Source organism: Mesoplodon bidens (genome assembly GCF_964165515.1).
Source record: "Mesoplodon bidens genome assembly, chromosome: 9".
Taxonomy (NCBI): domain Eukaryota; kingdom Metazoa; phylum Chordata; class Mammalia; order Artiodactyla; family Ziphiidae; genus Mesoplodon; species Mesoplodon bidens.
The window spans coordinates 8,317,683-8,330,137 of record NC_138166.1 but is presented as its reverse complement, the minus strand read 5'-3'; the positions used below and the strand labels follow the sequence as shown (position 1 = coordinate 8,330,137).

At 43.0% G+C, this 12,455-nt stretch overlaps 2 protein-coding genes across 5 annotated transcripts in view; one reads left to right on the top strand and one right to left on the bottom strand.

Moving 5' to 3' along the window:
* LOC308622441 (uncharacterized protein) overlaps window positions 1–8,720 on the bottom strand; it is a 92,014-nt gene extending 83,294 nt beyond the window's left edge. For 3 of the 4 annotated variants that reach the window (XR_014016630.1, XR_014016631.1, XR_014016632.1), the window contains exon 1: window positions 8,191–8,720. The gene's annotated coding sequence lies outside the window, so the exon portion shown is untranslated. The remainder of the gene's footprint in view (window positions 1–8,190) is intronic. The other variant, XM_081243890.1, reaches the window with a different exon arrangement.
* Window positions 8,721–8,722: 2 nt separating this feature from the next.
* RSBN1L (round spermatid basic protein 1 like) overlaps window positions 8,723–12,455 on the top strand; it is a 66,288-nt gene continuing 62,555 nt past the window's right edge. Inside the window, exon 1 of the mRNA XM_081243881.1 lies at window positions 8,723–9,411. Coding sequence (XP_081100007.1) covers window positions 8,847–9,411 — 565 coding nt within the window. The 5' untranslated portion in view covers window positions 8,723–8,846. The remainder of the gene's footprint in view (window positions 9,412–12,455) is intronic.

Here is a 12,455-nt window from a genome sequence, read left to right as displayed (position 1 = left end):
CTTTACACCCTTTGCCACACTTAGGTGTCAAAGTCATAATATATACTTTACCCTCTACCCACCAATTCTTAGCTAAAATAGTTCCCTCTTTCCAGAAAACTGACTAGTTCCATAAAACTTATGCTTGTCTTTTTAGAGATTTACAACACTGAGTAAGGCTCCTGTCATACATTTTACAGGCTTCCTATCCCTCTCTTAAAAATAAGTATCAAAGGATTTCCCTGGTGGCACAGTGGGTAAGACTCCATGCTCCCAATGCAGGGGGCCCAGGTTCGATCCCTGGTCAGGGAACTAGATGCCACATGCATGCACCAACTAAGGAGCCCTCAAGCCGCAACTAAGGAGCCCACCTGCCACAGCTAAGACCCAGCACAACCAAATAAGTAAGTATCAAAATGATCTGATGTCCTTCCATACAAAAATTCTGGCAGCAAAATTAACCTGCCAAGAGATGTTACAGATGGTTTCTATTTACTCTGTTTGATCCCTTTTATTCTTTCTGCCTTCTTCCTGCTCCGTGGTGGCTGCTGACTCTCCAACGAAGCCTTTAAGCAGCAGCCACTGCCTCACCTACAATTTTCAACTTCCTCCAAACTTGATTACATACGCGAACTGGAAAGGCTGTGATTGAGCAAGCAGTTAAGTCATATTTGTTGTAAAGCATCAGTGGTTAAGAGGTGAGAGTTCAACTCACCTGCATTGTTGAATTAGAAAAATATGGGCTGAAAGTTTCACATCTAGATCGTTAAGGCCCTTTCTTTTCCCCCTTACCCCAGTTCCAGGCAGGAGAGAAAGGGGGGAGGGGCAAAGGGGTTAAGTGCCCCCTCCCACCCTGAAAGGAGCTGTCCTGAGAGCCTCACCCAGACTTCCATGACATCACTGCCATCCCTAGGAAGGAGGGAGGTTGGGCAGTCTACATTTTTGTTTGTTTGTTTGTATTTTTTTACCTAGGCACCTTGCACCTGAATGAAATAAAGTTCAGGTAGTAGGAAGAAGGGGGAAAACAGACACTAGACATCTCTGCCAGACATACTGAGTTTGAGGTGCTTTTGATATATCTGTGGAAGATGCTGAGTGGTTAGGTCACAAACACAGAGGACCAGCCAGGTTTACAGATATACGCTGGGGAGCTGTCACTATAAAAAACAATTTACTGACATTATGGGCATTTTTGAGATTGGCCAAGAAAAGGAATAATGTGAGGGAACAAATGCCCTTAAATTGAAACTTGAGAGTCTCCAGAGGAGGAGCCTATAAAATGTTGTGAGAAGGAGCTGATATGATGAGTCTGAAATGTTTTTGAGATATTCAAGTGAACTAATAGTTGCACTTGAATTTGAATGATAATTTTCTCCTGGTGTCCCCACATCCATCCTTTATTTAATAAAAATTTTTATTTTGGATACTGTGTGGCTAAACAAATGCTATTTGGGTACTTTAACTTTTTCTTGTAACCTGATCTCATAATAATTAATTGCCTTTTATTTTTTTAACCGGAGTTACTTTAATTATTTCTGTATGCAACACCTCTACTTACAACACAGAGTATATCTCAACTCCGGACTCAAATAGGTTGTTTTTTACCTCTTAAATTTAAGAATGATTATAACCAGGGTGAGGGAAAAGATTTACATAATCATCACAGAGCCCAATGTTGGTGGATGCCAGAGAAATTAATGGTGAATCTATGGTTCAGTGGGTTCCTTTGTCATATATGTATACATGGATTCAAACTTGAGAGGGATCTTATTTGTCAGCAGAAAAGGCAAAAATATAATGTTATGCACGTTAATACGTTTCCTTTTCTATAGTTAATTCCAATAGTTCTTTTAACAGGTTAGGTGTGGATGGATGCAATGCTGCTCAATAGGTTTTTTGCTTCAACAGTATAACAGAAAGTTTTCAGATGAATACAAAGAAACTGGTCCTAGATATGATGTTTTGTTCCAGTTTGACAGAGTTCTTTTTGAAGTTTATTCAGAGTTGCTTAACTCCAAGATTCTGAAGACAGCTATGGAAGAATCAAAATTGACCCTCTTACTCCTGTTACTACTCTGTTATCTAAATAGACCTTTCTTCCTACAGGACAAGATTATGTCAGTGTTTTTCTTACAGCCCTGACCATCCCTGTATGAGGGAGACACCCATAAAATCTCATGCTATAAACCTGGCACTGTTTCACTATTCAGATCTGCAGCTAGAGCTATTCTGCACTTTTGGAAAAGAGTTATAGAAATGTATTCTGAGTTGTATGAATTTTCAATGCATCACTGTACTAATATCAATACATTAAGAAAGAGTGAAACTAATAAACTAAGAAACAGTCACTATGACTGAAATGCACATGTAGGTATAACTAGATTCATCAGAAAGCTAAAATTTTGACTTTTTTTTTTTGGCTGCACCATGTGGCACGTGGGATCTTAGTTACCTGACCAGGGATTAAACCCGCACCCCCTGCAGTGGAAGCGCGGAGCCTTAACCACTGGACTGCCAGGGAAGCCTATTGATTTTTTTGTGGATATACTGCTGCATCACTATAGAACTATTTTATTAGTTTCTGGTGAAAAAACAACTAAATTAGTTAATCAAAATTCAGGCTGAGTCATTAATTGATTTATCCATTCAGTAACCATTTGGTGGGTGTCTAATGTATACAAGGCATTTGCTAGATTCCAGAGATACAGTGGTGAATAAGAGTGAATAAGAAAGATGTGGTCCCTGTCCCCATGGAGCTTACTATTTACTGAGGGAGACAAATGATAAAAAGTAAGGAAATAATTGTAAAATAATTATAAACTGTAATAGGTGCTCTGAAAGAAAGAGAATGCTGTGACAGAGAATAATGAAAAGAGGAAGGCCTGTAATGACATCTGAAAGAAGGGTTAGAGGTGGGAGGGAAGAAGCCTTCCAGGCAGGGAACTAGCCTGGGCCAAGGGTCTTAGGCAGGACTGGGCATGATCAGGGAACAGAGAGAAAGCCATGTGACTGATGCAGCAGGAGCAGAAGGGAGTGTGGACGAGATGTTCAACTATCTTTTCACATGGTATAAAGGCAGAAATCAAAATCCTGGAGCAAGAGTCGGCAAACTATATATTGCAGTCCAAATCTATCCTGCCTATTTTTATAGTTTTACTGGAACACAGCCATGCCCACTCATTAATATATTGTCTATGGCTGCTTTTGCGCTACAAGCAGTAGTTGCTACAGAGACATGTGGTCTGCAAAGCCTAAAATATTTACTATCTGGCTCTTTACAGAACAAGTTTGCTGGCTTCTGTTAAGTGTGGACTAAATTAGAACTGACAACATGGAAGTTGAAAAGATCAGGCTTTCCTAAAGCATAGAACCACCCTTTATTACTGGTCAATGTTGATTGACAAAAGAAAGACACATAAAGATGTGCAGGTCAGTGTGATAGAGGTAGGACTTTGAGATTTCCATGCCAGAAGGGTAGAAGGGATGTCTTTAAGGTTAATACAGGGTTTCATAAAGCAGAGGGGGGGGACTTCCCTGGTGGCGCAGTGGTTAGGAATCCGCCTGCCAGTGCAGGGGACACGTGTTTGAGCCCTGGTCCGGGAAGATCCCACATGCCACGGAGTAACTAAGCCCGTGCGCCACAACTACTGAGCCCACGCTCGAGGGCCCGCAAGCCACAACTCCTGAGCCTGCGTGCCGCAACTACTGAAGTCTGCGCGCCTAGAGCCCGTGCTCTGCAAAAAGAGAAGCCACTGCAATGAGAAGCCCGCGCACCGCAAGAAAGAGTAGCCCCCGCTCACTGCAACTAGAGAAAGACCGCGCGCAGCAATGAAGACCTAACGCACCCATAAAGAAAGAAAGAAAGAAAGAAAGAAAGAAAGAAAGAAAGAAAGCACAGGGGGTCAGGAACCTGGACAAGGCCAGAGGATAGTATACTGCAGAGCAAAAATGCAGTTACGCTCAGGAATATTGGAGGACATTATACACAGAGAAAACCAGATTCTAGGAGGACAGCTCTAAACACTGCTGACACACATTTACCATGGCTACAAGTTCACATATATTTGCTTAGTATCTATCTATTCTAGCAATTGACAAAGGAAGGGCCCTGAGTTAACAAACAAACAAAACTCTCAAAGGCTACCTTATCCGAAGTTAAGTCACTTTTTTCTAGATCAGAAGTCAGACTGGCTTATGTGACCCACAGATATGTTTTGTCTGGCTTGCATAGTTTCTTAGGAAACCTCACATTAAAAAAATCTAGATATTTAGCAAGTAGGCCTGCTTCATTTCCATATAGGGACAATCAGCAATGTACCTTGTAGATAAGGCACATAATTCCCAGTTTCCACAGTCCTCACCACTTCCTATTATATTATAGTCAACCTGCCTTATTATTTTTTTAACCTATCAAGACCATTTGATTGTAACCTCTGATCCTCATCTTATCACAAAGATCACAAACTGCTCTTTATATACTTCTTTTCAACATTTGTTTTCTAACCATGTCCCAGATACTATGCATACAAATATAAATAATGCATCATCCCTGCTCTTATGGAGGCTCTCAGGCTAGAAGCAGAGACCACTGAGTTACGTGCTCCTAGGCAGAATGATGATGGCACAAAGGAATGATCAACTCTGATTTGGCAGGTCAGGAAGCACAGTCCTAGGGAGATGCTTGAACCCAATCTTGGAGGGGTATGACAGGCAGAATGCAGAAAGCGACAAAGAGTGCCACTCTTTTGGCAATTACACATAGTTCAGAATAGATGAAGCAGAGGAAAGCTGTAGGAGAGTGAGAGAGAAAGGAGTGTTGGGCTTATACCAAGAATGGCTTGGGCTTCCCTGATGGCACAGTGGTTGAGAGTCCGCCTGCCAATGCAGGGGACACGGGTTCGTGCCCCGGTCCGGGAAGATCCCACATGCCGCGGAGCGGCTGGGCCCGTGAGCCATGGCCGCTGAGCCTGCGCGTCTGGAGCCTGTGCTCCGCAGCGGAAGAGGCCACAGCAGTGAGAGGCCCACGTACCGGAAAAATCCAAACCAAACCAAAACAAAAGAATGGCTTGTATTTACACTGGAAAGTGTGACTTTTATCCCATATGCCAAAGGGAAATAGTGAAGAGACTGAGGTGTAATCAGGTTAATATTTTAGAAACATAATTTTGGAAGCAGCATGGAGGATAGTTTAGAAGATGGAAGACTTACAGTTAGGAAGGGATCATTGACAAAATCCAAGCTGGCTTGAGGCCTGAAGGCAAGAAGCAGCAGTGGGAATGGAGAAGAGAAACTGGCTGGAGACAGTGACTGACGAACGCAGAGGGTGAGAGAAAAAAAGAAGTCAGAGAAGACTCCCAGGCTTGTAGCTTGAATGATAAGGTGGATAAAAAATGCAGGAGAATGATACATGGGAGGATGAGAATGCATGGTATAAAATCTGAGGTGTAAGTGGCTACAAAAGCGGCAACATACATTTAGCATCTGGATAAGAGTCAGGAATCAGGCAGAAGGTCAAGGCAGGAGAGGAAGACTTGGGAATTGGCAGCATTTCCGATCAATCAGAAGACACTGCTATGCGTAATACCACAGAGTCCGATACAGAGCAATGACATTCCTGAGAATCCCCAACTCCCCAACACAAATTAATGAAAAAATAAAATAGCATATGAAAGGGAGAAAAAAAAAGTACAGTCTGTGTCCTCAGAGGGCAGCCAGGTGTCAGACAAGAAGATGGAGAACCAGGGTACAGGGTAGTATGTTTTCAGTACAGCTGTTAGCTGTTAGAGGAGGAATGAAAAGAGGTGGGAGAGGTAGTAAGTGAGTAAACAACAAGCAAGAAAAGGAACCAGCAAGTTAGGAATCTAGTCTTGACAGGGAGAGAAGGCTTCTCCAAGGAAGTGAGGCTTAGCTTGAGCTGAGATCCAAAGGATGTGATGTCTCATAGGTACCCCATGTTCATCAGGTCCAAGATCAAAGAGCATCCCAAACTTGTCACTCTTCCAGTGTTTCCTAGCTCAGTGAATGGTCCCACTGTCCATCAAGTCACGCAGGGTAGAAATGTAGGAGGTATTAATGACATCTGCCTCCCTTATGCCCATTATCCAAATCATCACATAAGCATCAGGTAAAGAGAAAAGCAGTCAGGTAGAGGAAACAACATATATAATATACCTAAATTGTAAGACAGTATGGTGCATTCTGGAAACTGAAGACCTTTTACTTTGAGATAGAAGAGGAAGGGGCTAGATCATGATGGGTTTTGTTGGCCAGTTAAGGATTTTGTTCTTTATCCTAAGAGAAATGGAAGCCATTGATGGGTCTGAAGCAAGGAAAGTGACAAGATCACATTTATCTTTTGAAAAGCGCATTCTGGGTAGAATGGCAGGCAGACTGGAGAAAACTGGAGTATAAGAAGACCAGAAAAAAAGGCTACTGTAGTCATCCAGGCGAGAGGGGTGGTACTTGGAATAGGGTACCTACAATGGACATGGAGAGAAGTGGATGGTTTTAGTGGTAGTAGAGATTAAGCCAGTAGGAACTGGTAACAGCAGTGGGAATTCTCTCCTAGTTCAATGTTGTTAGGAATGGCCCAGTTGTAAGGGAATGGCTGATTACGTGGGAGAAAAGACAGATACTTGAGCACGCTTTGTAACAGTATTGCCCTTAGACCTGAGTGAGTACCCTCCTCCTGCTGCCAAGGACAAGGAGTCCATGAGGTCAAGGGGCCATGTCTGCCCCTTGAGCCTGCACTCCTCTTTCCGAGTGGCTAGGTCTGAGGGCAGATGGAGCAGCGGATTACACGTCACTATGTGCAGGGGGTTCAAGATGTGGACATAGCTTGGACATGCTGGGTGAGGTGGGTGAAGGAGCTGGGAATGAGAAGAGAACAGGGTCAGGGTGAGGACTCCAGAAGTCTGAGAATTCTAAATTTAAACCTGGCTTTCCAGATCATTATTTAAGTAGATTTGCCAAGGTAGGAGAGTAGAATATATTTTTAATAATAGTTTGTTATCTTGATTTATAACTGAAATATTTAGACACACGGTCTGTGAACCTCCATAACCACACTCTTGCTCAGGCTCTATAAATTTAGGGTCTGCCTTGACGAGAGTGTATAAAAGAATCTAGTGCAATTAGCAACGAATTCAGGTGAGGGTCCACTTTAGCTGGGCCCTTAAGAAGTCAGATTTTCCAGACTTCTGCAGGGAAGATAAGGGTATAAATGGTGCAAATTTACAGGCACTACATTATGTATATAAGAGACACTCTCATATCTGGAGGGCCAACAATTAAGAAGTTATTTTAATTGTAATGATTTCAGTGTGATTTTGAAAAGCTTCTTAAATACAGCCGAAGTTTAGAGCGCAGAGGGGACCTTAGTAATCATGTAATCAAATATACTCACTTAATAAATGAAACAGAAGTTCAGACAGATAAAGAACACCCTGACTGAGGTCACAAAGCTAGTCAGTAGCAGATGATTTCCAGCCCCATAATCTCTGTCCACACTTTTCAGTAAGACATCTACTGTCAGTCAATTCCAACTACACAGCTTACACTTTCTTTCATTGCTATGCATTAAAGTACAGTGAATAGTTTTCATTACTTTAAAAATTTGACGCACCTCAAAAAAAGTCTATAAACCAACATTAAATTTTGACTCCAAAATATTTATTCTTAAAACCAATCCCCTTTACCCCTCAAAAGTGAAAACAAAATAAAGAATTCCAACTTCATGAGGTCACGAGAACTGGTAATTCTGGAAAGTTACTTTTAATTGTTTTCCACAAAGTTACAGGCAGCTTAGGGCACCTTTTGGGACTCAAAATATCCTCTGACTGGTCATCTCCTCATTTGACTACTTTTATTTTTACATCTATTCCTTTGACTTCTTGGTCTCATGTAAGACCTTAGAGTAAAATTATAATCGTACTCTTCACTTGGTTGCAATTACTGTAACCCATCTCCTCAAATTCCTTACCTTCTAAGCTACAAATCAAAGCACGCGCTTACAAAACATCGAACACTCAGACTGCTAACTAAACGCTAAAATACACACTTAAAAAAACAACAACTTGCTTTTCAAACATCTATAGATATCGCTAATGAATTTTTCTTAGCGAATCTGAGTTATAATAATGATAATAAAATTAAAATCTTTAACGGTCTAATCACAAGAGCTTAAAAAAAATTTCTCCAGGAGAGTCTTACCTTCAAGCTCGGTAGTAATCCGAAAGTTCTAGGTGTGCAGAAGTTATCTCCCTCAAAGCATTAGAGATGACGATCTTAGCAAAAGAGTAACACATCTTGTCAGGACACCAAGTGACTTTTAGCTCCTCCCATCAATCGACTACTGCCTAACAGAAGGAAGGATTTAATTTCCGGCAAAATTTTCTCCTCGGAGCTGAGAATCTGCGAAATTGGGCTTTCTGAGCGGGAAAAGGCAGGGGAGGGACCAAAAGGACCCCCCAGGGGAAAAGGAAGGGAAAGTGGTATAAGGCAAAGTCGACGAGGCAGAGACGAGCGTGGGGCCGGGGCGGACTTTGGGGTCTGGAGTTGGGGTTCTCTCAGACACTCACTGGGCACCCGCGTTCACGCTGACGACAACTGGACGACCCTCCCCTCACAGCTTGCTCCGCCATTAGCCGCGCCCCGCGGACCTGTGACCTCCAAAACTGGTACGCTTGGCGATTCCCCCCACAACTTCGGCTCCAGACTCGCGCTTTTGATTGGTTCTTAAGATATCCCTCAGCGTGGCTCGCCCAATGGAGGGCCCGGCCGCTCCGCCCCTTCCCTGCCCCCTGAGGAGAGCCCGCCCCTGCCCCGCGCCTGGGAGCGGAGGAGAGTAAATACAACAGGAGCGCAAAATGGCGGAACCGCCGAGCCTAGTGCACTGCGCCCCCGCCGCCGTCTCGGAGAAAGAACCGTTTTCCAAGCTGCAGCCCCCCTCCCGGGACCCGCCGGGTCCTCTTTCCGCCAAGAAGATCCGGACTGAGGAGAAGAAGACGCCGCGGAGACTGAACGGAGAAGGAGGCAGCGGCGGCAACAGCAGGCAGCTGCAGTCTTCCGCGGCACCTTCGCCTCAGAGCTATGGCAGCCCTGGGTCTTGGAGCTTCGCCGCTCTGTCTGCTGCCCCTTCCCCGTCCTCTGCTCGGAGCAATTTCTCTTTCTCCGCTGGCACGGCCGTCCCCTCCTCAGCCTCTGCTTCCTCGTCCCAGCCGGTGCCGCGCAAACTGCTGGTCCCTCCTACGCTGCTGCACGCTCAGCCTCACCATCTCCTGCTGCCGGCCGCCGCCTCCTCCGCCAACGCCAAGCCGCGCAGACCCAAGGAGAAGCGAGAGAAGGAAAGGAGGAGGCACGGCCTCGGCGGGGCGGGCGAGGCCGGCGGGGCAGCCCGCGAGGAGAACGGGGAGATGAAGCCGCTGCCGAGAGGTGGGTGCCGGCGCCGGGTGGGGGGAGGGGAGGGCGCCCCGGGTCCTCGCCACCCGCTCGCGCCTGCGGGGCCCAGGCAGGGGGAGCGCGGGGGCCGCTTTCGCCAGCCTGGAGGGGGCGGGAGGCGTCCAGTTCTCCGCCGGAGATTTTGCCGTCCCCATGGGGACAGGAAATGGAGCCTGTAATTTCGGTAGCACCGAGGGGGATGGCTGAAATCTATTTTCTGTATCGTTTCTGCCTCGATAATGCGCGGCAGGATTTGTAGAATTCGATGTGGAGGACCCGCCTAGGTGTGTTTCGCTACGGAGGGAGATGGGAGGGAATGGGATCTCGAAGGGTTTGGTCCTGTAGAAGATGCTTGATTATTAGACCGTTTAGACGTGATCACGGAATTTGTATTTGTGACACAGGCTCCAGCGCCAGAAAATCCTGTCAAAAAAAGGGGTGTGGAGAGCATTGGCGTCAGCTGGAAGCTACCAGAGGCCTGAGCTTTTCATCCCTATTAGGGAAATGAGGTAGTGTGCAGGGCCCGGAGTGTGCTGTTTCATAAGGTACCCTCCCTCCACCCTCCTCTCCGCTCCGTATTCTTAAGTGTTGTGAGTGGTCCTGTTTGAAATACCACCCTTCAGAATTTTCAGCCATATTCTTTTTTTTTTCCTGCAGCAAATGATAAAATCAAGAGCATTGACGTTTTTTGGCCAGACCAAGTACTTGCTGCAAAATGTTTTAGCATCAGAGAAAGGCAAATTCTTAAGCGTTCTTTTCAGACACGACTGCGCGGTTTTCTTTTAAAAAGTAGGCTAGTCATATAATTTTCAGGAAGTATTTCTATAAAATAAATGGTCCTACCTATTTAGATGTTTGATACACAGTTTTGACAGTGGTACAACCTGGAAACTGGTTGAAAATTAGATCTTTATGTGATCAAAAGCTTAAAGCACGTAGTGATCTTTATTATAAATGTACATTGATACACAGTATTGTGAAAGTATTTTTGTTGGTTTTAGGAAAAATGAAATGTCAAGCAGTTTTAGCGTTGCTGATCTAATGGTAGCTTAGATCATGAAAAATTCTCTGTATGTTTGAATTGGAATGGCATATTTTTGCAGTTTTTAAAAATGTTGTGCACGAGTATGTAGCAACAGCGTTACTTTTTTGATATTTTGCCTGTAGCAAAGCTTTGACATCTAAGCATAGGCATCAGGTACTCTGGCACAAGGTAAAGGATCTCTCAGCTTTGGAGAGTGTTGTTTCTAGGAAAGTGGTTTTGAGGATGGAATTTATACTACTTTTAGTCTGAGATTTTAGGTGATTAGTATTTTAAAGCAATTTTGTTTTAATAATTACATTTAAAATTTGAAAGTGCCTGGAAGTCAGCATTTGCAGCTCATATCAGTCTTATTTGTGATGTGTAAACAGTGTATTTGCACTTCTGAGTTCTTTGAATGAGAACGTGAATGTGGGTATAACATTGTCGATGTATTGGAATGGCTGAAAATAAATAAGTAAGCATTCTTTAACAGTTCTCTGGAGCACATAAATTGCTTTTAAAGTGAAATGGCTGTTAAAGAGAAAGTTTTCTAGTCTTTGAAATTACATTTAGAATTCTCCTTTTGAAGGCTACAGCTTACATTATGAAGCCTGAATATAAGCAATGATAGCTTTTATTCCATGATTTATGTAGGTTTTTTGAGTAATGACTAGATAGTAACACTATGGTAAGATTTTCTTTTCTTTCGTTCTTTTTTCTTTTTTTTTAATGGAAATGCTGCTATTTTATAGAGAAATAACTAAAAATCAATGAGAAGGATTGCTTTTCAGTGTCTTGGTGATACATTTAATGGTGAAAATCTTTACCTCTTAATTTGGGAAGTACTCATATCCTTCTGAAGTTCAGATTTAACTGAATTGAGGTTCTGTTTTATTCAACTAAAAATTTTTAAGCAACAGAAGTATTAAAATAACAAAATTATATACATGCATTTAATATAGATATAATTGCAAATATAAAAGTCCTAATTTGCAATACATTTCTCATTTTTCTGCGTTTTTTGTTAAAGTCTTAGTGAATGGATGACCACGTGTCTGTAGTTTTTAAGTATATACCTCTTTTTGGTATTGCTCTAAGTTGGATAGTTGACAGGATAGCGCATAGGATAGTTCAGTGACTCCCACAATTATCCCATAGATCATTGAGTGACCAGTCTTGATCAGAACTGGAAATGAGTTGTAAAGACACCAAAGCAAGGAAAATAAATCCTTCTCTCAAAAAACAAACAGAACCCCCCAAACCATCCAAAAGATGCAGCCCCCAAACTCCATTAAGCAAGTAAACTCCTGTATTTATTTGTAGTAGTTTTTTTTTTAAGTCTTTAGTCAGAACTGCTAAATTTTTACATTGACTACCATTCTAACAGAAGTTATTTGGATTAAATGAAAGTGTGTGTATGAAAGGCAGGGCATTTAGTAAATGTTGAGTCAGAAGCATGATGATTTTTTTTTAACCCCAGAGTAAATAAAAGATGGGTCAATCCAGATAGAGGAAGGATCATTGACAGTAGATCTGAAAGTTAAGAGTGATGAACAGGAAGGTTATAAAAGCATACCAGTCTAGGTCCATTTAGCATAAGGGCTGATGCCTTCCAGACCTAAAACCTCTGAGGCCATCTAATCATAGTACTGTAGCCCACTTGCATGACAGCCTGAGTCATCAAGTAAAAGTTAAATTTATTTCTTATAAAAAGAAAAAGTGCAAAACATTTTAGATTTTTTTAAAATTAGTTTTATTTTTTAATTTATTTTTTATTTTATTTTTAAAATTTATTTATTAATTTTGTCTGCGTTGGGTCTTCATTGTTGCCCATGGGCTCTCTCCAGTTGTGCCAGCAGGGGCTACTCCTCACTGCTGTGCGCAGGCCTCTTATTATGGTGGCCTCTCTTGTTGCAGAGCACGAGCTCCAGGCACCTGGGCTTAAGCCCTTGTGGCTCATGGGCTCTAGAGCACAGGCTCAGCAGCTGTGGTGCATGGGTCCAGTTGCTCCACG